This window comes from Sorex fumeus, unplaced genomic scaffold (assembly GCF_029834395.1).
Source record: "Sorex fumeus unplaced genomic scaffold, SorFum_2.1 ptg000098l, whole genome shotgun sequence".
Taxonomy (NCBI): Eukaryota; Metazoa; Chordata; class Mammalia; order Eulipotyphla; family Soricidae; genus Sorex; species Sorex fumeus.
In genome coordinates, this window is record NW_026606155.1 from 40,366,730 (window position 1) to 40,393,400 (window position 26,671).

At 42.7% G+C, this 26,671-nt stretch overlaps 1 protein-coding gene across 1 annotated transcript; it reads left to right on the forward strand.

Moving 5' to 3' along the window:
• On the forward strand, nucleotides 1-26,048 carry TBPL2 (TATA-box binding protein like 2). Its single transcript, XM_056134355.1, has 7 exons — nucleotides 1-57; nucleotides 3,783-4,237; nucleotides 5,697-5,784; nucleotides 8,495-8,586; nucleotides 13,216-13,383; nucleotides 20,521-20,615; nucleotides 25,972-26,048. The coding sequence occupies exons 1-7, from the start codon at nucleotides 1-3 to the stop codon at nucleotides 26,046-26,048; spliced, it is 1,032 nt and encodes a 343-aa protein (XP_055990330.1).
• Nucleotides 26,049-26,671: the final 623 nt, after the last annotated feature.

Genomic DNA, 26,671 nt, shown 5'->3' on the forward strand with positions numbered 1-26,671 from the left:
ATGGAGGGTGAGGATGAGACGTACCTGGAGCTCTACCTGGACCAGTGCGCCAGCCAGGTGAGCCTGGAAACTGCTACCGGATCCTGGCCCCATGTCCCCCTCCTCTTTCGAAACTCCAGGTCCTAAGTGCTTTGTCTTCATTCTCATAAGACAGCTAGCAACTTTCAGAGGTAGGCCTGACCAGGTGAAAACAGAAAGTTCGGTGCTCTGAGTGCCTGCAGAAGATCAGACCACCACCACCAACCCAGCGCACCCCAGCCTCTGAGTCTCGCTGGAAGTGATCCCAACAGATGCACCCGAGGTGCATAAGTGGTGCCTAAAGCTACCAGCCAGAACTTGAGCCTGGTCGAGTGCGGCTCCCGAGCCCGGTGCTCAGATGGAACTTAGATGCGGCGGCCCCAGCCTGTGCAGCTGTCTTGCTAGGATGCTGCACATTGGCCATTAGTGGGCATGGATTTTGCACTTTCTAAGGGGTGGCAGCCTTTGATGCCAACAGGGAGACCTCAGGAAATGTAGGAGTGGGCTAGAGATCCATAGATGGGTAAGGCGCTTGCTTTGCATGTGGGTCAATCCAAGTTTGATTCCTGGAACCACATATGGTCCCCTGAGCCTACCAGGAGTGATCCCTAAGTGCAGAGTCAGGAATAAGCCCTGAACACTGCCATGTGTACCCCCCTTGCAACCACCCAAAAAGGGAAAAAAAGGACCTCAGAACTGGAGAGAGAGAGAGAGAAAGAGAGAGAGATAGTAAAGTGGGTAAAGAACGTTGCATGTGCCTGACCTGGCTTGGTTCCCTAGCACCCCATATAGCCCCATGAGCCCATGGGGAGTAAACTCTGAGCACAGCCAGGTTAGCTCCCCTAAAAAAGGATCTCTGGTGGCTACAAGTGTAATGGGCAGGGGAAGGTTGTCAGGGATTAGGGGTGGAGGCAAAGCATGAACTACAGGCACCTGTGACTTTCAATGTGATCATTTTGGTTTTTGGGGGGTCACACAAGTAGTTTTTGAGAACTACCTCTTCATTGCTCAGGGGTTGCTCCCACTGATCCTCAGGAGACCATGTGGTAAGGTGGATGGAACCGGAGTTTCCCTTGAACAGAAACTAGCCCTTAAGTGATCCCTCCAGCCCAGTTTGTGATGGTATTTTCATTTGAAAAAAAAAATTTTTTTTACATTAAAGTATGGTAGAAAAGAGAAAGTAACAGGGGGAGGGCAGAAGGTACATATCAAACGGACAATGATTAGTGCTGGGGTAGAAATCAGGAAGTATTTGATAGAACAAAGAAGAACTTGTCAATGTGGGAAAATTCTGGGACAGAAGAGTTGAAGGCACAGCAAAAGTACTTGAACAGAAACTATCTTCAGGGGCTGGAGTGATAGTACAGGGTAGGGTGCTTGCCTTGTATGCAGCTGAGCAGGGTTTGATTCCCTGCATCCCATATGGTACCCCCGAGCACCACCAGGAGTAATTTCTGAGTGCAGAGCCAAGAGCAACTGCTGAGCACTGCCAGGTGTGGCCCAAAAATGAAAAAAAGAGAAAAGGAAAGAGGGGAGGGAGGGAGGGAGGGAGGAAGGAAGGAAGGAAGGAAAGAAGGAAGGAAGGAATGAAGGAAGGAAGGAAGGAAGCACGCAAGCAAGGAAGGAAGGCCTGACCACCTTCAGTTGTGAGGCCAAGGGATCAGTGACATGCCCAGGGTAAGTCCACACCCGAAAGTGTGTCCCTGTGGGTAAGCTAAGGAGGCAGGCCAGGCTGTACGGCCATCAGCTATTTTGGTTGCCTTTGCCTTTATTTCTTTGTTGAAACTTAAAGTCCTTATGTGAGTGCTTTTACCCTGTTCTATGCCAGGGTGCACAGAGGAGGGAAGATGCTGTTGCAGCGGTTAGTGCCTTAGAATAAACTGGAGCTGAGAGGCTGGCAGGCCACAAAGAGGGATCAACACCTTTGGTCCCCACTTTTCTTAGGTCCAAGCTGTGGGGTGGAATGATGAGAGGAAATGGCTAACTGCACAAGTCAAGATGACAGAAGGAATGGGGTAGATGACATAAGGGAATTGCATGAATTGGCAAACATAACTGGATTAGGCATATTTGTTTAGCAGAACATGGTGAAAATGATAATACTGACTTCAGTTTAGTGTAGAATGGACAAAAGAAGGAAATGCAACTCAAAATTAAACAAAAATTCATTGACTTTTTAAAAAGGATTGGAATGGGAGAGCAAGAGAGATAACACAGCGAGTAGGAAGCTTGCCTTGCATGTGGCTGCCCCAGGTTCAATTCCCAGCACTCCATATGGTCCCTTGAGCATCGCCAGGAGTGATCCCAGAGCACCAATAAGGGTGATCCCAAAACAAACCCCCCAAAAGTTGGAATGCAGAATTTTTTATGCAGAGCTTCAACTGGCACCTCAGGTACCCCCATCCACACAGCATCACTGGGTGTATGCCCCCTACTGCAAAATAAAGTTGAAATCTCAGGACCATTACTGCATTCTGAAAGGTTTGTCTTTGAATCATTGCTCACCCCTGCCATCTGCTGGCCTTGTAACAGAACAGTCGTGGAGGCTGTAGACATTCCCTAAGTGAGGAAGGTTGACACCCAGAAGATGAAACCCCAGACACGGATGACAGTTATCATACGGTCTTGGGAGGGATGAGATTATTCTGCAAGCAGTGTTCAGAATCTAGACTGTAGGCCTGCAACTCTTGTGAAGCAAGTGGGAAGAGCTATGCCAAAAGAATCAATTTTTTCCATAACAAGCCCATGAAACAGACCTCCACTGCTTTTATGGCAATAAAAGTTGAACAGCCTTCCCAGGACTGGAAATACAAGACACTGATTCCAACTGTTACCATTGAAATGTCAACGTTTGGTAAACACCTTTAAATAGATTTTTTTTTCCTCTGACTTTTCTTTTTTCTTTTTTGGCTTTTGACTTTGTGCCACACCTGGCAGCGCTCAGGGATTCCTCCCTGCTCTGCACTCAGGGAACAATCCTGGCAGTGCTTGCGGAACTATATAGGCTGGGGATTGAACCCAAATTCAATCAAGCACAAGCAAGGCAAGTGCTCTACCTGCAGTTCTATCTCTCTGGCCCCTCGATCCTTTGACTTGAAGGAATAGTGGGAGGTCTTCAGTAGAGTCTTTATTAGTACTCAGGTCTATATCTTAAATTTCCTTTAGTGCTTCTATATGAATTTAAATCATATTAAACTCCCAAAGAATCTTTTTTTTCCAAATAATCTTTAAGTTAACAAAAGTACATAATTTTACTTAGGACAGAAATTTTACTCTCTTCAAAGTGCTCAGAATTGCAGTATTGTATAATTGCTTCTATTGCAAAGCTGGATTTATTTTTAAATTTGGATGTGGGTGTTTGGGGACCACACCTAGTGTTTCTCAGGGTTTACTCCTGGCTCTGTGCCTAGGGATCACTCCTGATAATGCTTATGGAACTATATGCGGTGCTGGGATCAAACTTACTCATGCAAAGTCAAACACCTTAACCCCTGTACTGTGTCCCCAGCCTTGCAAAATTGTATTTAAAGTGTCAACTTACAATGGAGGAAACTAAAGTGGGAAATCCATTTTATAAAATTTTTTCCTGTATTTTAAGAATCATTCTACTATTTCTGTTAAGTGTGTTGTGACCCTCAAATAAACCTTTAAAGCTATTTCATGGAAAGAGGCAGAAATATCAGCTATTGTGAACTGCCTGGTAGGTATTCCTTTGATGTGACTTACTGTTCTCTTTGTTGTGCTTTGTCTTTCAAATGACCTAGGATGACCTCACCCCTGCTGGGCCACCCCTGCTCCATCCACTTGTGCCATGTGATGTTCACATACCTCACCCATCCAATCCAGAGACTGCATTTAATTCACATCTTGAAGTCCAAGAGGCATCTGGCGATTTCTCAGCTATGGATCTTAGCTTCCTCCCAGATGAACTTACCCAAAAAAATAGAGACCAGAATGACATTAGAAGCAAGCATGAAGCTGAAGAAAGTGACAAAATTTACAGTCAGCCAAAGGGATCACTATTACCTGACCAGCTTCCTGTTGGCTTGGGCTTAACCAGCAGCAATGTACCAGATTCCCAGTGCCATGAAAATCCAGGTGATGCAGATTCAGTTCCTCTGTCTCCCGATAAACCAAGCTTCTTGCCTCTGACATCCATAACTCCCATGACACCTATGAATGCTGTTTCAGAATGCTCTGGAATGGTGCCTCAATTGCAGTAAGTGGAGGCTTTAGGGTGTTTGTTTTAATGGGTGGCACTTACAAGTACTGGTTTTTGTTTGAGTTCCAAAATTTGTTTACTGAATGTGGCAAACAAATTTCAGGATAACAGTGTAGGGAAGAGGGGCTAGAGCAATAGCACAGCAGGTAGGGCATTTGCCTTGCATGCGGCCAACCCAGGTTCGATTCCCAGCATCCCATATGGTCCCCTGAGCACCACCACGGGTATATCCTGAGTGCAGAGCCAGGAGTAACCCCTGTGCATCGCCAGGTGTGACCCAAAAAGCCAAAAAAAAAGTGTAGGGAAGAGAATATAAGACTTCATTTATCAGTTCTTAACTGGTTTTGAGTTTGACAATTCGGTTCTCTGTACAATGAAACACTAATTCTTAATCCTCTAAAGAGAGGGACTAAGAGTTTAAACATTCCTGAATCCAGAGAGATAGTACAAAGATTAAGGTGTGTGTCTTGCATATGACTAACCCTGGTTCAATCCATGACACCACATAGTCTTCCCTAAATACTGCTAGGAGTGATCCTTGAACAAAACCAGGCATGGACCAATCGCACACACACACACAACCTCCAAATAAAAGAAGAATGTATACGTTTATACATTTGTGAGAGAGTCTATTGTTGATAATAAAGCACTCTAGTTGTTGAAAATTGTAGTTAGAACTGGACAAGCAGACAGTATATGAAGATGTAAACTTGAGGGGCTGGAGCAATAGTACAGCAGATAGGGCATTTGCCTTGTACACAGCTAAACTGGGTTCAACTCCCAGCAACCCATATGGTCCCCCAAGCCCTGTCAAGAGTGATCCCTGAGTCCATAGCCAGGAGTAAGTCCTAAGCACTGATGGATGTGGCCCTAAATGGAAGGAAAAAAAGAGGAAAAGATGTAAAATTGCAGATTCAATTTGGAGCTTTGGAATTGTGCTATTTTGAGGCATCATTTTAAAATTAATTCAAATTTTAATAGCCTACTGGTGGTGGGATTGGAACATTGGAACACTGTTTACCTGAAACTCAACTATGAGTAACTATAAATCACAGTGCCTTAAAATTTTTAAATTTGGGGGACAGAGTGATAGTACAGCAGGTAAGGTGCTTGCCTGGCACATGGCCAACAAGGTTCAATACCCAGAACCCCCATATAGTCCCCTGAACACCCCAGGTGTGATCCCTGAGCAAGAGCCAGGAGTAAACCTTGGGCAGAGCTGGGTGTGACCCTGAAATTAAAATCTTTTAAATTTTAATTTTAAACTAGGACATTATAGCACTTGATTATTTTACATTTGAGATTTTACATTTTACTAGAGATCATGTTACCAGGCATCTCACAAACATTTAGAATAATTTCTAATATACAATGTATGACATTAAATTAGTAAGTTTTAATTCCTTTGTATTTTTTAATGTCTGATAAAATTTTCTAAGTTGATTTACTTCTTCAGGAATATAGTTTCCACTGTAAACCTAGCCTGCATGTTGGATCTGAAGAAAATAGCCTTGCATGCAAAAAATGCAGAATATAACCCAAAGGTAAGGTTTCTCAGTCCTCCTTTCAGCAATTAAATCTATTTAAGTTTTACTCTTGCTTCATATGATCATGATAATGACTTCTTTATTTGGCTTTACTGTGGTGGCCACATTTGGGGGTGCTGGATGGAGAGTATGTGTGTGCAAATTTGGGGCAGAAACTGAATTCAGGGCCTCATATATACAAAGCCTGAGCTCTACAACTTGGACTATAATTCCAGCCCTTGATATTTTTATATTTTGGTAGGGGGGTCACATAGCTTTGCTCAGGTCTTTCTCCTGACTGGTTCTGGGATAACTCCAGGCAGTGCTTAGGAGATGATATGTGGTACCAGGGATCAAACCAGGGTCAGCCAAGTGCAAGGTAAATGCCTTACCTGCCATACATGTCTATGGCCCCTGACTTAAAATTAAAAATTTTGGCAACTCAAAATGTTAATTGTCCTGTTCTGTTTTGAATTTAAAAAATAGTCTCATTATTGGGGCTGAAGCAACAGTACAACAGGCACCTGCCTTGCATGTAGCAGACCTGGGTTTGATCCCTGCACCTCATATGGTTCCCCAAGCCCACCAGAAGTGGTCCCTGAGCACAGAGCCAGGAGTAAGCCCTATAAGAACAGCCAGGTATGGCCCCAAAGCAACAAAAAAATATTCTCATCAACCTGAATAAAATAGTGATTTAGCAGTCTCTAAAGTTAAGACCATGTCATTCAAAAGAAGATTTTTCAATCCAACTACTTTCGGTCTGACAGTGGGGGGGGTGCTAGATTCCTGAAAATAAAATCTGATCTCTCAAAAAATTTTTTCTAAATGTCCCACCTACCTGACATTAGATTTTCAATTTACAGTTTGAGATAGCAAGACTGTTTAACATGTAATGTTCAAGCTTTTACTTATCATTGCAATATCCAGGGATTTATTTTCCCCCTTGAAGTCCAATAAAGTTCATTCTTGCTTGCGTCCTGGCCCATTTACCTAGGAAGTAGATTTGTTCATCCAATGAACATTTAACAGTTTGGAGAGTTGAGTACAGAAGTGAAAGATGAGTAAGACCTGGTCCCTAAGGAAAAGGTCAATGTCCTGAGAGGTAGACCACTCAGGGAGTTCAAAAATGTCCATAATAGTAGGTGTCCTAAAGTTCTTACCAGCATCAACTATTTTTGTACTGAGGACTTGTTTTTGTGTTTTGGTAGTGGCTCTGACATCTGAACTTATTTTTGTTTTGGATTTGGGGTGGAAGGGAGGGAGGTGTTCTCTTCTCCCAAGCAGTGCTCTGGAGGCCACTCTTGGTGAAATTGGGCCAACCAGGCCAAATGGTCCCATTCTTGAGCTTCTCAGGCCGTAAGTGCTGGAGGCCACCAGCAGTGCTTTACATGGGGAACATGTAGAGTCAAGGATCTAAATTGGGGTCTTGCACATGCAAGGCCTCCCTCCATTCCTTTGAGCTGGTCCCTGGCATCTAAATTTTTGTGTTACCTGCAAGGTAGCATCTCTTTTATGTAGCTGAGTCTGATAAAGGCAGAAACACAGGCTTGAATGAAGAGTCTAATGCTGTAGCAATGCTTGCACACAACTGAGCAATCAATATATTGTCTTTTATTTTATTATGATTTTCTGTTTGTTTTGGCTTTTTTGGTCACATCCAGTGATGCTCAGGGGTTACTCCTGGTTCTGCACTCAGGAATTACTCCTGAGTTACTTGGAGGACCATGTAGAATGCTGAGGATCGAACCCGGGTTGGCTGTGTGCAAGGCAAACACTCTACCAACTATACTATCACTCTAGCCTAGTATATAAAGTCTTTTTATTCCACAATATCATATGCTCTCTCATTTTACTTCATGGTACAAGATCTGTCCAAACCTGGACTTGATAGCCAAAGGAATTCTGGCTGTGGACTAAACTTTCTTAAGAATGTTAACCAGATGAGGTAGAGTGATAGTACTGTGAGTAAGTCACTTGCCTTCCACATGGCCAATCCAGGTTTGGCCCCAGCACCATATATACCCACCAGGAATGCTCCCTGAGCACATGCCAGGAGTAAGCCCTGAACACAGCTGGGCATGGCCCCAAAACATAAGAGTGCTGTGGAGTTCATGCCCAATTCAAACAGCTTAATCAATGACTGAACAAATAGCAGTACTCCTACATTATTTTTTTTAAAAAATTTTAAAAATTAAAAAAATAAAAAATAATTTGAAAAAAATTTTAATTAAAAAACATAAGAGTGCTAGAGAGAAAGTACAGTGAGTAGGTCATTTGCCTTGCATGCAACTAACCCATTAGATCTCCAGCACCAAATACAGTCACTGAGCAGTGCCAGGAATTATCCGTGAAGTCAGAACCAGGAGTAAGCCATGAACTCTGCTAGATGCAGCCCAAAAACAAACAAACAAACAAGTACATTTTTATTTTTCATAGCCAATTTCAGGTAAGAATGTTTTCCTGGCCCAGAGAAATAGTACAATAGGTAAGGTATTTGCTTCGCATGCAACTGATCTGGGTTTGATCCCCAGGACCACATATGGTCTGCTGAATATTGCCAAAAGTGATCCTTAAGCACAGAGCCAGGAGTAAGCCCTGAGCACTTCCAGGTGTAACACTCTCCAAAATAAATAAAAATTATAAAATTATTAATATCAGTTCAGCTTTTCCATTGGAATAAAGATAATTTCGGGCAGAGGCTAATTTTCCTTTTGGTGTTTGTATGTAGCGGTTTGCTGCTGTCATAATGAGGATCCGAGAGCCCAGGACAACAGCCCTTATATTTGGTTCTGGGAAAATGGTCTGCACAGGAGCCAAAAGGTAGGATGAACAGTCTTTCCCACCCACCCCACTTCCCCCGACCAATATGTTCATACTAAAACTGGAACATGCGTGTTCTGAAACATACTTTGGAGAAAAGCACTTTGCAAGAATTAAATTTATGACCATCAGGAATAGCTGCTCAGCACTGATGGATGTGACCCTCACCCCCACCCCTCCCAAACTCAAAGGGCAACGTGGTTTCCCCTGCCCCCTACCTCAAATTTCACAGGAATTAAATTTATGCAGGGTTGGAGAAATGACTCAATAAACTGAATGTACGTTTTTGCATACAGCAGGCCCAAGTTAGAGTAGGTTTAGAATTTTGTTTCAATTTACAATAAATGTCAGTTGTGCCATTAAGTGCCCCATCTGTCTTTGGAGGTGCCACCCTGGTGGTACCTGGGGACTATGTAGCATGGGGGAATGAAGCCAGGTCCTCTGTGTGCCAGGGATGCAGTCCAGCTCTTTGTGCCATCTCCCTGGGCCCCTCACATTAATTGAACACTGTTCTTACTCTATTTTTCCTCTTCAAGTATCCTTTCATTCTGAAGTTTTTCATTTATGTTTGAGTAAGTTTCTGGTCTCCTCTCTTGTTGATTTATGTATTTGTTGCCCAGGAAATCTGCCTTTTGCTTTCTTTTTTAAAACAGGGCCTAAACCCAGTAGCGTTCAGAGGGTGCTGGGACAACTCCCAGGGATGCTTGTTCAGTAGTGCTTGGCTGACAGTTTAGTGCCACAGCCCAGTAGAGCTGGGGATGGAGGGTATGAAGTGCTGGGGATGCAAAGGGGATTTTGCACATGCTCTGCCTGCTTTCTACTGCTGGTGACATCTTCTTAACCTCTAAACCCCTATTTTTAAGTCACTGGATAACTTCACAAGGTCTCTGCAAGGAAACTCCTTTCTGCAGGTTCACCATGAAGGGAAAACAAGTTACTCCAGTAATGGAGTTTCAAAACGGAATTGTATTTAGTCATGCAAATGGACATGTTTATCGAGTTGGGAAAATAGTCACATTGTGTTAAAAGTTGTGAGAGAAAGCAACTAAATTTTGAATTTAATTTTCACCTCAAAAATGCGCTCATGTTACACAAATATTCATGAGTATCTTTCCCTACCTGAATTTATTGGGTTCCTAAAATTCCATAGTGAATTCCATAGGTCAGGATTCAGATCATGTCAGAACATATCGAATCAACTTGGTTCTTGTGTTTTAGCTAAAGAGTTGAGAAAGTTTGGTTAGTTTAAGAAATATAATAATTTATGGCATAAGAAATATAAGAATATAAAAATGTATCAAATTTATTTCAGTTTCTGGGTAGTTTTGTTTTGTAGTGCTGAGGATGGAACCCAGATCTCATGCATGCAAGGCATGCACTTTGCCACTGAGCTGCATCCCTGGCCCTTACCCTTTCTTTTTAGTTGTAATAGCTAGACTTTACATATTGCAGAATACCTTCATTTGCATAGGAAAAGTGCTGAAGGGTGGAATTTATCAATGGTTATTGCTGCTGGTGGTGACATCTCAGGGTTCTTAATCTCCTTTTAATGTTTGCAGAAGAGCATGTATAGAGGCTTTCTCTGTGAGTTGTTACAATGAGAGTTAATGTGTGATATTCACAGCTAATGTCCCAAGAAAACACACAGCTATGTAGGCTCTCAAAATCTGAGCAAATAAACATGAGAGGGAACATTATGAGAAACGGAATGGGTCAGCTGGGCAAATGGTCTTTCAAAATGGAAGCAGTTTCTTTCATTGCTCTTTGGGGGATCTGGCCTTGCTGCAGCCATTTCTGGAGTTAATTCGGGAGAAGGGCAGGGGAGAAAGGGAAGAAACTCACAGAAGGGCTGTGTTGTGAAAGGAGGAAAGGAAGGATGCTGTCTTTGGGCCTAAGTGAAAGCAGTGCCACCTGACTTTGCTTCCAGGGACTCTGGCTTTCTGTTTAAAGCTCTGACAATCAGGAGGAGGCTGGAGTTCACATGGTTTACACACCAGACCGTGCCCTGTTTGGAAAACTCCTTCTTCCATGCTGCTGTTTCAATGGATAAGCATCTCGTGAAAATAAAGCCTCCCATCTCAGGACTTTGTGTTCTCTGACACAGATTTGGAATTTGAAATGACAGTTGTGTGTGAAAGTTGGAGCAAAACTGAGAAGGTCTTTGGTTTAGGTTTTGGTTGGGTGAGTGGGACACCTGGCCAATGCTCAAGGACTACTGGTAGACCTCAGGTCCATGTGGTGTCCGAGACAGAACCCAGGTCTCCTGCAAGCAAAGCATACACTCCAGTCCACTCTTTCTCTGGCCCCAAATTGGGCAATTTTGGAGGTATTTACATAATTGATTTTTCTTATTTTTTCCCCTTTGTGTTTTGGGCCACACCCAGTGCTCAGGGCTTAGTTCTCACTCTGTGCTCAGGGATCATTGTTAGGGCTCCTTGGGGAACGATAAGTGGTTCCGGGGATTTGAATCTGGGTTGTACATGTGCAAGCCAAGTGCCTTAATCCTTGAACTTTAATTCTCTTGTCCCATGGTTGGTTATTCTAGTCCCCATTTTTCTGGGTTTTTTCTTTTCTTTTTTGTTTTTTGAGTCATACCTTTGTTTCTTTGTGTCTGTGATTTTTGTGATATTAAATGGAATATTTTTTAAAGAGCAAAACCCACATGAGCTAGTAGAGAAAGCAAAAAGAAGGGGGCTTGTAGAGAAGGAGCAATTTCTCCCAAAGTAGTAGAGAAGACAGTGTTCTAAGATAAACAACCAACAAGAGAGGCTGCAGCTAAGAGTGTTGTGTGTGTGAGTGTGTGATACACTTGAGTGAATTAATAAACCTCTTTGTGAGTATTCTCTCATCTGTACAGTGCAGGTAATTCCTTCCTTAAAACATTATTGGTAAAGAATAAATGGTATAACTTGTGTCAGGGTATGAAGTTAAAAAAAAAGTTGTACTCTAGGGTTACTCCTGGCTCTGCACTCAGGAATTCCTCCAAGCAGTGCTCAGGAAACCATATTGGATGCCAGGGATTGAACCTGGGTTTGCAGCATGTAAGGCAAATTCCCTACTTGCTGTGTATCTCTCTTGCCCTCATCCCCCATTGAGGTTTTGTTGAGGTATGACGATTTACAGTACTGTCGATGATCATTTCATGCATACATCTATCCAATATCACATTCAATTTGAATGCCCACTTTTCTCCCTCAGTGTCACAAGGATCTTGCCTATTCACCCTTCCCCACTCATGGGTTTTTCTTTGATGATTCATTTACAAAGACCCAAGTCATGACAGCTTATCTCCCACTCAGTTGGCATGTAGCTTCCTCATCTTCATTTGTTTGTTATCCTTGTTTGTGTGGGTGTTGGTCTCATTTAAATAACACACACTTTTAGATCATATGGATGCTTCAGCATTATGGCAAGTATCACAATCACTGGAGGGTTTGTTGAAAAAGAGTTCCAGATTGGCTCTCACTGAATTTAAAGCAAGACTTTCAAAAACTTATGTAAAAGGTAACAAATTAAGGGGTGGAATATACAGTACTGGGGTAAAGCACCTATTTTGCAGCTGTTGACCCTAGTTTGAATCTCCAACACCACATTTGGTCCTCTAAGCTCTTCCAGGGGTCATGTCTGAGCACAGAGCCAGGAGTAAGCACTGAGCACCACTGGGTGTGGCATCAAAACAAATTAAGACAAAAATCCATATGATTCAGGGGACAAGCGATAGTACAGCAGATAGGGCATTTACCTTACATGTGGTGAACTTGTGTTCGATCCCTGGCATCCCATATGGTCCTCCAAGCACCGCCAGGAATGATCTCTGAGCACTGAGCAGGACTAAGCCCTGAGTACTGCCAAATAGGCTCAAAAAAAAACCCATAAAAATGGGGTGGGGGGTTGTTTTGAAGTAAAACATATTTTTTTTGAGGTTTTTGAAGGGGAGGAGGTAGAGAAAGTGGGAGAGAGTAACGGGCTCAAGAGAGAATCTGGGTTTCTCCAAGGGCAAAGAGAACCCCTACATACACCCCAGAATTAGGAAAATACACATCTCAAGAGGAGACACAGGCGCCACATGTGCTTTGGCCATATGGGCACAAGCAGCACCTGGGCTTGGGCAGCATATGCGCCAACAATATATTTTTTTTAACTGAGTCATGAACCAAAAGTTAGGAGAGGTAGGTTCTACATATTCATAATGTACATAGATAAACTCAGTACAAATGGTAAAATCACAGTCAGAAGTGTGTAAGTGCAAGTCTGTAGTATGGCTCCTGTGGACCCCAAGGAGATACCAAGAGGGACTCAGGTGAAAAATTGCATAAAGGGGGGTTGGGCATGGCATGAGGCTCAGGGATCAAACCAGTAGGGTGGGATCAGAGGAAGGGGACAGGATCAGAAGGTGACCACAGTGGGTGAAAGGTGGAGAAGCACTGGGCTAGAGGACACACTGATTAAAACTTTAGGAGCTGGGAGTGGGTGCAGGTGGTAGAGCACAAGCCTTGCATGTGTGAGACCCTGGATTTGGTCCCAAGAATTGCTGTTTCCCCTGCCCTCCAGCACCTCTGGGTATAGTCCTATGACCCCCACAACTAACAAAGAAACTAAATTTTTTTGAACACATTTGCTCCTGTCCAGTGAAGAGGAGTCTCGACTCGCAGCGAGGAAGTACGCCCGCGTAGTGCAGAAGCTCGGCTTCCCTGCCAGATTCGTGGATTTTAAAATTCAGAACATGGTTGCGAGCTGTGATATGAGATTCTCCATCAGGCTGGAAGGCTTGGTGTTAACTCATCGGCAGTTTAGTAGGTAGGATTGTTACATCAACTGAGTTTACCAAGGTGTGGTGGTTGTATTGTGAACCTTTCAGCAAAAGGTGGTTATTATTATTGCTTTTTTTTTTTAAGCCCCAGTAGGTGAAAGGGTTGAGCCCTTCATCTGTTCCATCTTCTGAAGTAGTAGTGGTTCTCAAAGTTACATTACTTACAGTCCCCTGGACTCCTTATTAAAACATTACCACCTGGGCTACATCACAAGTCCACAGGTGATGCCACTGCCAGAGAGAGGCACACAGGTTAGACTGGTCGATGTGTCCATTCCTACAATAGGCAAACCAGTGTGGAACAGCTGGTGATGGTGGTAGGAAAAGAGGGGTTTTAGATTTGGCAACTCAGAAGGGGAGACAGAATGGGAGAAAAGATGGAAAAAGAATGGCAGTACAGTGTTAAAGTGCTCACCTTACATGTAGCTGACTCCAACTGGATCCCTAGCACATCCGATAGGCCAGAAGACATATTCATTAAAACTAAGCACTGCAAGAGCGAACCCTGAGAACCACTGGGTATGGCCTCCACAGAGATTACACCCCCCCTTCACAGCTTTGGTGCCTCTCCCATCCAGCTCAGGCCACAGAGGGGCTGGTTCATCATCAAGGCCAAATTCCTTGCCCTCGTGCCAAATTCCTAGTGCCAAATCCCTCCAGCCAAGGCCCTGCAGCTGGCTGAGAGTCACTGGTGATTCTCTTTACTTCTCTGGATCTTGAACTTTAGTCGTTCGCTCCCACACTTTCCCTTGGCTGTTGAGAAACCAGTTCTGACCTATGGAGCAGAGAGAGCACAACCTTAATGTTCCCTGAGACAAGACCAGAAGAGAAGGTTGCCATTGCTTTTGTTTTCTCTAGTTAAAAAAAAAAATGTTTAGGGCATTCTGAGAACTAGCTTTTATATGTCCTTCAAACAAGTTTATTTCCCCCTTGATTACATTGTTTAACCCCTGCATCAATTCTTCCTTAATATAAGCTGTTTAAAAATCTATGGTGAACCCACTAATGCCAATCTCATAGCCGCCTCATGCAAGACAGTGTCTCTTTAGTCTTTAGGTATCACTTTTTTCTTCAGTCTTGGGATAACGTCTAAATTTAAAACTTATTTTTTAAATTTAAAACTCTTTTTGTCAGGGGATCACCTCTGATGCATCTCAGGGTACCAACTGGTACCAAAGATCAAACTCAGACCTCCCACATGTAGAGCATGTGCTCAGCCCACTGATCTCTCTCTCCCTCCCTGCCCTCTCCCCCATTTCTCTCGCTCACTCGCTCACTCACTTGCACTCACTTTGTCACTCGCTCTTGCTCATTTTTGCTCTCAAATCTTTATTTTTAAGATCTTCAATATATGTACCATCTTGTTACCTAGAAGCTTAAGTTATGGGCTTCTAGTCCACCTTCCTCTAAATCGACTTTTTCTAAACATACAAAAGATCTCAACCTGAATTCTAAGTTATGTGCCAACCAGACTTCATCTTCCTCTTTCTGACTCATCGGGGCTTGAGAACAATGTGTGTAGCTACTCCCAAGTTGTCGGTGCTGTTGTTTCTTTCCTACCAACATTATCTTTAGATCAGAGATGATTCTGCATTAAAAGTGCCCACCTGTTACCACACCACCCTCTGAAAAATAAAACTGCAAAAGGGGGCAGAGAGATAGTTCAAAGGACTGGAGCACCTGTTTCACATGTCAGCACCTGTTTCACATGATCTCCCAGGTGAGATCTCTTGCACTTCATGGTCCCCTAAGCACCAAGTGGCTATGACCCACCAAAAATCCTTGCCAATAAGGAAAAATGAAAATTCACCAGATGCATTACTTTTAGTTACTGGAGTGGGGCCATTACTCTATCTTGCAGCCAAGCCAGCTTTATGATCTCATGTGTTTCCGTTTGATCAGGAAGTTGATGTTGTATTCTCACAGTGATTTCCTTTCGGTTTCCGCCTTTCCTCCTCCTAAATGCTCTCCACCCAGCCTCCATCCTTGGCTCAAGGCTCACAGCACCAGTGGATGTATCATTCTTTGATGTCAGGGTATTAAAATACCTTGTCCTTGGCAGGCTTTTGTATCTTTAAAATGAGGCCTCTCTTGATGTGTCTGGGAGACCCTGGGGGGGAACCCTGACACCTTAGTTATCAGTTATCATTATCAAGCCGATATGTTAAAACCTTAAGCTCATTGTGCCAACTGAGAAAAGGGTAAGTCTCCCCTGAGCTTTACTGGATACTGTCTCCTGCACCTTCCCAGGGCGACTTCAGAGACTGCTTGAGACCAAAAAGATGGTGGCTTTTGTCTTGTTATAAAGAACACTGTCACAGAGACAAAGGTAAAAGAGAACATCCAAAAGTTCAGGCTAAGCCTGTCCCTGTCATCTTTACAGAATTTCTGGTAAAAAACAAAACAAAACAAAACAAAATGAGAGATCATGACCCGACCATGCCCTGCATCTCCAGGGATTCTCAGGATAAGAGATTCAAATATTTCTGGCCCTTACCTATTCCCAGGCACACAGACCTCTGACTAAATTAATTCTGTAAGATGAGGGTAGTAACAATGCTTCTTTACCAGTGAGCTAAGGACATTAGAAATCAACCTGTTGGGGCAGGAAACATCGCTCAATGGGCTGAAACACCTGTTTAGATGCAAGCGACCTGAGTTTGATCCCCAGTACCCCATGACGAATTCACTGAGCTCAGAACCAGGAGTGGCTCAAAGTCCAAAAAAAATCAGTAAACTAAAAATGTTACAAATTAACTAGAGGTGACTTTTCTTATTTCCAAAAGAAGAATTATTTTCTTTATGGTCATGGAACTTGCCTAGATAAGCTGAGACCAAACCTAGAGATGTCACTCAGAGAAATCTGTTCCTTGGGTTCAGATATTTGGTTTGGCTCTGAATATCCTCTTTAATAAATTTTCTCTTTTGCTAAAATTTTAATTAACTTTATAGCAGTAATTCAGTCAACAATGGAGTTTCCTGGGTCCTACAAATTTGTGTATTAGCATCAGAGAATACAAATATCTCCCTTCCCAGACTCCTTCCCCAATACTTCTGGGCTGTAGTTATTTTCAATTTTCTGGATATTTTTCTCACTTCCAATTTTGAAATCATAGAGCCTGAAGTCGAATTCATCCTGAGTACAATCCAGGTATCTACTCTGGAGCAGATGTCCCCGTGGTCAGTACAGTCAGGATCTTGCCCATGGAGCTTATTGTCTAAAAAGACTCGTTGATTTTCCGTTGTGTTCTTTTTCTCTTTGTCTACTCTTACAATACTTGTCCCATTTGATATGTATGACTCAAGTCCTTTCAGTAGTCTTAAAACAATAAGATTCCCTGTTCATGTGCATGGATGCTTCCAGGTAAAATCCAACTGGTATTTTGGCTGGACTATTTTTGTTTGTTTTCTGTTTTTTTTTTTTTTTTCTGGCTGGGGGCACACCTGGCATTGCTCAGGAATTACTACTATTTCTGCACTCAGGAACCACTCTTGGCAGTGCTCAGAAATCATATGAGATGCTGGGGATCTAACCTGGGTTGACCATGTGCAAGGCAAAAACCCTACCTGCTGTACTGTGTCTTGGCCCAGAACTTTTTTGGGGGTTGGGGGATGTAGGGGAACTCTCAGGGAGTCTGAGAGACACTCCCAGCAATACTCAGTCTACTGGACCTGGATGGTTAACACAGAGTGCACTGCTAATTAGGTCATAGGATGCTTAGACCCACCAGGGCCACTGCTTGTGCTTGGGGGCCTCCAGGGGCATCCCTCAAAATGCTTTGGGGATCATGTGCTACAAGGAATCAAAACAGGATCCCACACATGCAAAAACAAGTGGCCCCAGCCTTTGGTCAGACTTTTGTTGGGCAAGCTGGATTTTTTTTTTTATTTAAAGGAGGGCTTTATAAGTTTCCATACTTTTTAGATTAAATATGTACAGTTTCCTTTTTATAGATTTTTAGAAAATTGTTTACAATAATTTATTACATTCAATATTTCAACACCTATCCCATGACCATTACACCTTCCCACCACCTAAGGCTGCCCCAAAGGCAGATGCTAAATAATTTATTTTGTATTGCTTGTTATAAATAATTCACTAAAAATGATCAAAAAGTTTTCCTTAGAGGAAAGTGTGTGAAAATTGTTGTATCTCACCTTGGAGCCATTAAGCTGTATTAGATCCTTTGTGTGCTAATAAAGCTATCTATATATAGAGAGAGAAATGTATATATATGTATATACATATATACATACATATACATACATATATATATAATCAGTTGCCTTCTACTTTACACCCCATCAAGTGTGGTGTGCTACTTACTTTTAGTATATCAGTGGCATAAAGTGTGAGATATCACGCAGCCGCTTTTGTGCTTTTGCGGCCGTACACTCAAGATAGATTTTTGGATTGAATAGGAATGACTGAAAAAAAAAAAAAACAGAAGCTAAGGACAATAGTGGATTCTGCTAACTGAGAAGTTGAGCACTCCTTGAGGGCCACACTACCAACAAGAGAAGAGCTGATATAGTTGGAAAATAGTGGAGGTTTATTCACTCACTTGTTTTGTGGGGTACTCCAGAGGGTCCATACTTCTTGTGCCACCCCCGGCTCTGTGTTCAGCAACACAAACTCAGCAACACAGGGCCACAAAACCTGAAAGTGCTCAGGGCTTACTCCTGACTCTGTGCTCAGAGATCACTCCTTATGGTGCTTCAGGGTGCAGGGAATCAAAGCCAGGTAAGCTGTGTGCAAGGCAAGTGTCCTTCCCACCGTGCTATTGCTCTGGCCCTCAGTGCAGACTTCTTAAGGAAAGTGGCAATTAAGCTGAGTCAGGAAGAATGAGTTGAAGTCGGGAGTTCAACAATAAACGTATAAGAGATTAGTAGGTATTGTTGGCCCTCATGAAATAATGTACCAAAAGCCCTTTGCTGGGGCTGGAGCACAGCGATACCTTGCACACAGCCAACCCAAGGTTCTATTCCCAGCATCCCATATGACCCCCCGAGCACTGCCAGGAGTAGTTCCTGAGTGCATGAGCCAGGCGTAACCTGTGTGCATCGCCAAGTGTGACCCCAAAAGCAAAAAAAAATAAGTCTTTTTTTTCCGCTTTTTTTGGTCACACCCAGCAATGCACAGGGGTTTTTTCTGGGTCTGCACTTAGAAATTACTTGTGGCGGTGCTCAGGGGACCATATGGGATGCTGGGAATTGAACCCGGGTCAGCTGCGTGCAAGGCAAATGCCCTGTGCAATCGCTCCAGCTCCAACCCTTTGCTTTTTGGGGGAGGGGGATGGCTATGCCCATCAGTGCTGTGGAAGGTGGTAGAGAAACATCCCAGCAGTGATGGGAGGACGAGGGGTATTAAGGATAGAATCTGGGGCTCCTCTACACACAGAATTTATCCAGCCTTGTGCACCAACTCCATGATCCCCAAATCCTCTTCTTTCCTGCCTCTATCTTCTTTTGAAAATGAGGCAGACAATAAAAAATTTTAAACTCCAGTTAGGGGATCGGTATGCTGGCTCCTTAGACCTTGGTTTTTGTTGAAGGTCAAGGGTCATTTGTCAAAGACCTTTGTTTCCTCCTAACAGTCCTGTGATTCAGCTGCATGACCAAGTAGTAGCCTTTCTTTCCTGTACATCTAGCTTCACTTTCCTGGCTCCAAGGTCCTAGTTCTCAGAGCATCTGTGAGGCTTTGGTGGGTTAGTGGGTAGACGTCTAGACAAAGTTTTCTGAAACCAGGTCGAGTAATGTCCTGGGAATACAAGTCCATCAAGTCCATATGCAGTGTCTTTCATAAAGTCAGCAAGGTGGCAAGGTGGTCTGGTCACTCTGATGCAGCTGTCTCTCTCTCTCTCTCTCTCTCTCTCTCTCTCTCTCTCTCTCTCTCTGGATCCCACACAAAGTCTTACACTCTCTGCCCTATAGGTCTTATTCATTATAGGGCAACTGGAGTTTTCTCTGTGTTCCAGTCTTGGGTTTATTTTTCTTGTATCAATTCTCCATTAGGCATTAATTTGAGAGTAGTTTTATAAGCTGGCTTAATTCCTGGAACTCTTTTAGAGGGCAGGGAGTAAAAGATGTACACCTGGCAGTGCTCAGGGCTTACCCCCCAGCTCTGCTCTCAGGAATCACTCCTCACAGACTTGGAACAGATCATATGGGGTGCTGAGGATTAAACCCTGGTGAGGCACATGCAAGATAAGCACCCTAATGCCATACTATCTCTCTGGCCCCCATTCCTGACACTCTTGCAGGTTCTTGATGACTTTCTAGAAACCTCTCTTCTAGGCTGCTCTGTGTAGAAGTAGTTCCTAGCCACAGAATGATAGGAACCTGGTTGGCTTCAGGGAAAAGCCTGCAACATTTTAGTAGTAAACACAAGTGAGTTACTACTTATGAGCAAATCCTGGACTTAAACTTCGACTAGCTGAGTTTTCTTTGTTCATACAGAACTGGCCCAAAGACAAACAGTGGTCTAGAACATTTTTTAGGTTTTATCTGCTAAAAACGGTTAACAGTTTATAGGTACATGTAAAATATGGTCAATACTGGGGAGACTGTAAAATTTCAAAAACATGTATATAGACTTTTGGGAGGCATCACACTTGGCAGTGTACAGAAAATGTCTCAGTGGTCAGGGAATGGGGGGAGGGGAGTGTTCCAGGGACTGAACTCAGGGATTGAACTATAGCACATAAAGTCTGGGTTCCAGCCCTGTGAGCGATCTCCCTACCCTGTTCCTACATTTTGACTTATAGGCTCTATTTTTATGAGAAAGAGAGTTTATTTAATACTGTTTAATATAATCTTAATACATTAAATCTGATGCCCTAAACTACCTGAATTTCCAATGTATCAGGATTATTTTGGGGTTTTTTTGTTTGTTTGTTTACTTTTTGGTCCACTCCCAGCAGTGCTCAGGGCTGACTCCTGGTCCCTTGCTGAAGGATCACTCCGTGGTGCCTGCCGGTGACCAAGGCAAATGCCCTATTCACAGTACTGTCTCTCTGGCCCCTAATAGGGCAGCTTTAAATATAATGAGTTTCAAATATAACAAGAAAGAAGCAAAAAAGAGCTATTTTTTTAAAAATCTTTTTCCCTTTATATCTTAACAGTTATGAACCAGAACTGTTTCCTGGTCTTATTTATAGAATGGTAAAACCACGAATTGTACTGCTTATCTTTGTATCTGGAAAAATTGTGCTGACAGGTAAGTTCTAACATTAGTTCTGACTCTGGTAAAATTTAGTAACTGTGACTGTGCTTTGCTTTTTAAATAGCTTCGTCTAGCATTCCAAAAACAATGTGTGTCATTATAGAATACCTGAAAAACATGAAAGGAGAAAAAAACATCTTAACAGTGGATCTCAGTTCGCATATTCAAAACAATATTTTTTCATATTTTTGTTCATTTGATGTGGATATTCATTTATAAACTCTGCCTTTTTTATTAGCCACTATAGCTTCACTTGCTAGTACAGACTGTACAAATGCTTTTAATGGCTGTAGTGTTCTAAAATGGGTCAACAAGACTTTTCCTGGAAAGGGCCAGACACTAAATATTTTATGCTTTGGGGGCTTCTGTCATCATTGCTGGCTTATAAAAGCACCTGTAGACATGAAATGAAAGCTAGGACTTTGAAACACATGTACGGACATGTGTCATGTCATGTTATTATTTTTAATGTCATTATTATGTGCCACGTTTGAAGCTTGGCCTCCTGCATGCAAAGCATGTGCTCAGCCTATTGTGCTCTCTCTGGCTCTGTGATTTCAAACCTAGTTGGTGGCAGACCTGGCATTGAGCCTGTTGGTTTAATCTCAGAGCCAGTCCTTTCTCCAGGTGACCAGCCATAAAATTTCTACTCCTAGACACCAAGATAAGGAGTGAGGCTTATCCTGCTTCCCCCAGCCCCCTCAGGTGGGGCAACTCCAGTTGCCCTATAATGAATAAGACCCATAGGGCAGCAGGTGTACCATTATAAACTGAAGGAAGAATTGGCAGATTTGGCCTCAAAGACTGTGATCATCTGAGCCTGGTGCAAAACACTGAGACTTAATTACTGACTATTAATTGGACCATGACTATAGGGTCAATTTTTTGGGGGGGTCACACCCGGCAATGCACAAGGATTGCTCTGGCTCATTCACTCAGGAATTACTCCTGGTGGTTCTCAGGGGACCATATGGGATGCTGGGAATCGAACCTGGGTCGCCCGTGTGCAAGGCAAACACCCTACCTGCTGTGCTATTGCTCCAGCCCCTATGGGGTCCATTTAAGCTCCCTTAAAATTTTGATGGCAGTGTTTCAGAGAGAAAAAAACATTTGACTAAATTTACAAAAGTAGGCTAGAGTGATTCCAATTTGATCTCCAGTACTGCATGTGGCTCCATGGCACCACCAGGGGTCACTCCTGAGCACAGAGCCAATAAGAACCTAGTGCTGCTGGGTGTGGCCCAAGCCCCGAAGAAATGATTTGCCCTATACCTTCATTTTAGCATCAGGTTACAATCCTGGTGATGTTTATCCTGTTGGTGTAAAGAAAGGAATGCTGAGGGCTGAGGAATGCAGCTTCAGTTGTCGAGCACATGCCTCCCGGAAACAAAAATATACATCTTCTCCCAAAGCTGCCAATTATGACCAGAGAGAACATCACCTTTTTGAACCTCCATTTTCCCACGGGTGAAATGAAAAACATCACTGGATTACTGTATCACTGTCATCCTGTTCATTGATTTACTTGAGCGGGTGCCAGTAACGTCTCCATTCGTCCCAGATCTGAGATTTTAGCAGCTTCTCCTTACTCGTCTTTCCCAAAGTATTAGAGGCTCTTTCAAGTCAGGGCAATGAGACCCGTTATTGTTACTGTTTTTGGCCTATCGAATATGCCACAGCTAGCTTGCCAGGCTCTGCTGTAAGTGAAAAACATGTGCTTGATAATACTTTTTAAAAAAACCTATTTTTTTTTCTTTTTTGAACTTTGAGCCACACCCAGCAATACTCAAGGCTTACTCCTGGCTCTGTTCTCAGAAATTACTCCTTGTGGACTCGAGGTACCATAAGGGATGCCAGAGATTGAACCTGGGTCAGCTGCATGCAAGGCAAGCGCCCAACTCACCATACTATAGCTCTGGCCCCTTTGTTTTTCTATTATATAAAACGATTAATCTCAAGATTTTTTCCTTTTGACTGACGAGTATTTTCTGCTCCCCAGAGGATGCCAGGGTGCTGCTATTCCAGCTTCTCTTAGTACCCTCAAGCCACTGATTCCAACCTCAAGTGTTCAGGTCCCTTACAAAAAGTGGCCTCGTATCTGCATATGGCCCAGGATATCCTTTCATATACTCGAAATCACCTCTAGATTTGGTAAAACCAAGTACAATGTAATCTATGTAAATAATTAGCACTATGTTGTTCAGGGTCTGGTGACAAAAAGTTTGATAATGTGTTTCTCAGACACACATTAATGTAACTGTTTTGAACCTAACTTAGTAACAACAACCCCCCAAAACAACAGTAATTTTGCTGGTTGAATCTTAAATACAGAGGACCTATTGTATACTCTTTCAGATTGGAATGGTATGGAATGCTTTTAAGTGTGGTTCATTTTATTGGGGAGCTCCTAAGAGGTGCTTAGGGAGTACGGAGCCCCTTCCACTGAAACATAGCCAACCAGGCTGGTGACTAAGTGCTAAGGCCTGTTTGAGTCCTGTAATGCTGGGACAGAATCTGGGTGGGCTTGCATGTGCCCGAACCACTGTACTATACCACTTCCCAGCCCAGGTGTAAATACGAGTTTTATAAAACTGTTTTCTTTTCCTTATTGCTTCCCCCATTCACTATTTAAGTTAATAGATTTAATGTTATAGCTAAAATCTACTGAGACTTAAGGATTCTTTCCCTATTTCAGAGATGCTACAGAGTTTGGGTCTGGGGCAGAAATTCAACTTTCCTTCTCATCTTGGGGCTTGGTCACCTGACCCAGGTTCCATCCTTGGCATTCCATATGATACCCTGAGCACCACCAGGAGTAAGTCTTGAGTGCAGAATCAGGAATAACTCCTGAGCATCACTGGGTGTGCCCCACTCCCCCCCCCCCCAAAAAAAAAACCACAAAAAAAACTGGAGCTAGAGCAGTAACACAGCGGGTAGAGTGTTGACTGCAAGTGGCCATCCCACGTTTCATCCCTGGCACCCCAGATGGTTCCCCAAGACCCGCCAGGAGTGACCCCTGAGCACAGAACCAAGATTAACCCCTGAGCACCACCAGGTGCAGCCCAAAAACAAACAAAAACAAAACAGGCTTGCTCTTCAAGCCTAGAATCTTCCTTAAACATGTAACTTGCTTTCTTATCTCTGTGTGTCTTTGATGTTCAAGAGAACTTTTACCTCTTTTACTTCCTTTTACCTCTTACCTCACATCTTTTCAAAAAATTTTTTTTTCCATTTTTATTGAATCATCAAGATTTACAAGAGTTGTTCATGATTGGGTTTCAGTCATAATATTTCAACACTCATCCCTTTACCAATGTTAATCCAATAGCCGTTAAAAAAGCATGTTTATTTTCCTCCCACCCCATGTCTCCAGTTGTTTTCCTCTCACTATCCCCAGCCTACTTCTAGGCTCTATGGCAGATACTTTCCCGCCCCCACCCCTCCATGTCTCTTCAATCTCTCCCGGTCTTTCTCTCCTCTCTGTCTGTCTTTCTCTTTTTCCCTCTTTCTCTCTCCACTCTCCGTCTCTCTCTTCCCCCCGCCTCTCCATTTTAGGCACGTTCTCACATCTTCTTTTAATTAGTTTCACTCAATAAAAAATATCTTGCTTTAACCACAATATGAGAGAGAGAGAGAGAGAGAGAGAGAGAGAGAGAGAGAGAGAGAGAGAGAGAGAGAGAGAAAGGGAATGCCCTGCCACAGAGGTGGGGCAGGGTGGGGGGACAGGGTGGGGGTGGTGGGAGGGATGGTGGGACCATTGGTGGTGGGAAATGGGCACTGGTGGAGGGATGGGTACTTGATCATTGTATGACTGAAATGCAAGCATGAAAGTTTGTAAGCCTGTAACTGTACCTCACAGTAATTCTCTAATAAAATTAAAAAAAATTATCTTGCTTTGGGGTAGTTGACCCAGGTTCGATTCCCAGCACCCCATATGATCTCTGGAGAAACCAAACACTGGCAAAATTAATTACTGAGTGTAGAGCCAGGAATAACCCCTGAGCACCATCAGGTGTGGCTCAAAAAACAAAAACAACAACAAAGAAAGCCCAAACCCAGAACAAAACAAAAAATCCCACCATCTTCAAAACAGAACAATAAAGAAGGTAAAGTTAAGCAGACTTCATTTGGTTCTTTAAATTATTTAAAATTTGGACCAGAGAGATAGTATAGTGGGGAGGGTGCTTGCCTTGCAGCAAATGACTGAGGTTCAATCCCTGGCATCCCATATGGTCCCCTGAGTCATTCCTGAGTGTAGAGCCAGGACTAAACCCTGAGTATTGCCAACTGTGGTCCCCAAACCAAAAGCAAATAAGATTTTTAAAAATGTATCTATAGTGAAATTTATATACTAACCATCAAAAAATTTTTGTGGTGCTGGGAATCAAACTCAGGGTTTCTCACATGCATGAAAGGCCAGTGCTCTATCAGTCAGCCATATCCCTGCCTGTAAATCAACTCAGAGTGAACAATTTGGTAATATTTAATATATTAAGCAATATTGTGCAACCACTCCCTCTATTAGTTCCAAACATTTCCATTACAAAATAAGATCCCTTGCTGTTTCTCCTAGGCAACTCCAATCTGCATTCAATCTTTATGAATGTAACTATTTGTGATATTTCATATAAATGTGATACTATACATGACATTTTGTGTCTGTCCCCCACACACACCCAGGTCTGTACTGGGTGGAACTCACAGGTTACTCCAAGTTCAGTGCTCAGGCCCTCTGACACATATTTCTGGCTCATGTGTCTGACTTCTTTCACTTAATATGTTTCTGGGCTTCATCAGAGTTGTATGGATATATAATTCCATTTATTAAAAAAACAAAATATTCTATTGCAAGTATACCACTATTGATCCTCTCATTGTTGAGATTCTTGGGTTGTTTCCTGGGGCCTGCCATGACAGACTTCAACCTGCTGTTTGAACTTCAACCTTCAACAACCTGTTGTTTGTTTGGGGTTTGAGGGGCTCTGTGTGGGCACACACCCAGCAGTAGAATTGTTAGGTCATGTGCCATTTCTTTAACTTCTCTGACAAACCACCAAATTGTTTTCCATAGCAGCTGAATAAGTTTCATTCCAGGAATAAAGTTCACAAGAGACATCATCATGTTTAAAGTAATAGGGAACGAGAATGAGAAACTGGCTTCAAGGGCTGGAGCACATGCTTTGTATGCTGGAGGCCCCGGTTCCATCCCTGGCACATGCAGTCCTCCATGAACTGCTCAGTGTGGTCCCCAGATCAAAAAGAGTAATTGGGAGTCATGATATTTTGGGCTTAAAATGTTTTTGGTCTTGTTTTAGCATTGAATGTGACGTAAACTTGGATTTCTTTATAGGTGCCAAAGAACGTTCTGACATCTATGAAGCATTTGAAAACATCTATCCTATTCTAAAATGTTTTAAGAAGTCCTGAACCTAGTATGCAACACCTTGCAGTATAATGGTTTGTGCCTAAAAAAAAGAGCATAGAAACAAATTTTTTCCCTATCTTTAATTTTAGATTTTTTTCTACTTTGATTTCAATAACTTACAAGGATTATAAATGATAAATGCAAGATCTTGCATTTGAAGGACTTTGGTATACTTCAGTTAGCTTTCAAAAAAATTTTGACCCATACTCTGGTTTCTCTTCAGATCACATAAATCTTTCTTCTTTAAAAAAAATTGACCCAGAGACACACTAAGAGTTCTCAAATATTACCTTTGTATTCTAGAAGCCTGAAATCAGTGAGATGAAACCTAACACAGGAACCTGAAGAAATTAATTTTTGCAGGAGAAATGTGGAAAATGAACATTGTAGTTTGGCTAAAGCAGAATTAGGGCAGGGTGCTTTACTAGAATTTCTAGTTTAAAGACATTTGAGTTGTGATAAATTTTTGATGTGATATTTAAATTTTCAATAGTAATGTGTATTTAGAGGATCTTTCTTTTTAAAATCAATATGTACTTGAACAAGTTAAAAACGGTATTTGTTCATGCGTGTTTTGAGCCTGAGAAGTGAGGAGATTTCCTTTTAAAAATGCCTCTTGTCACAC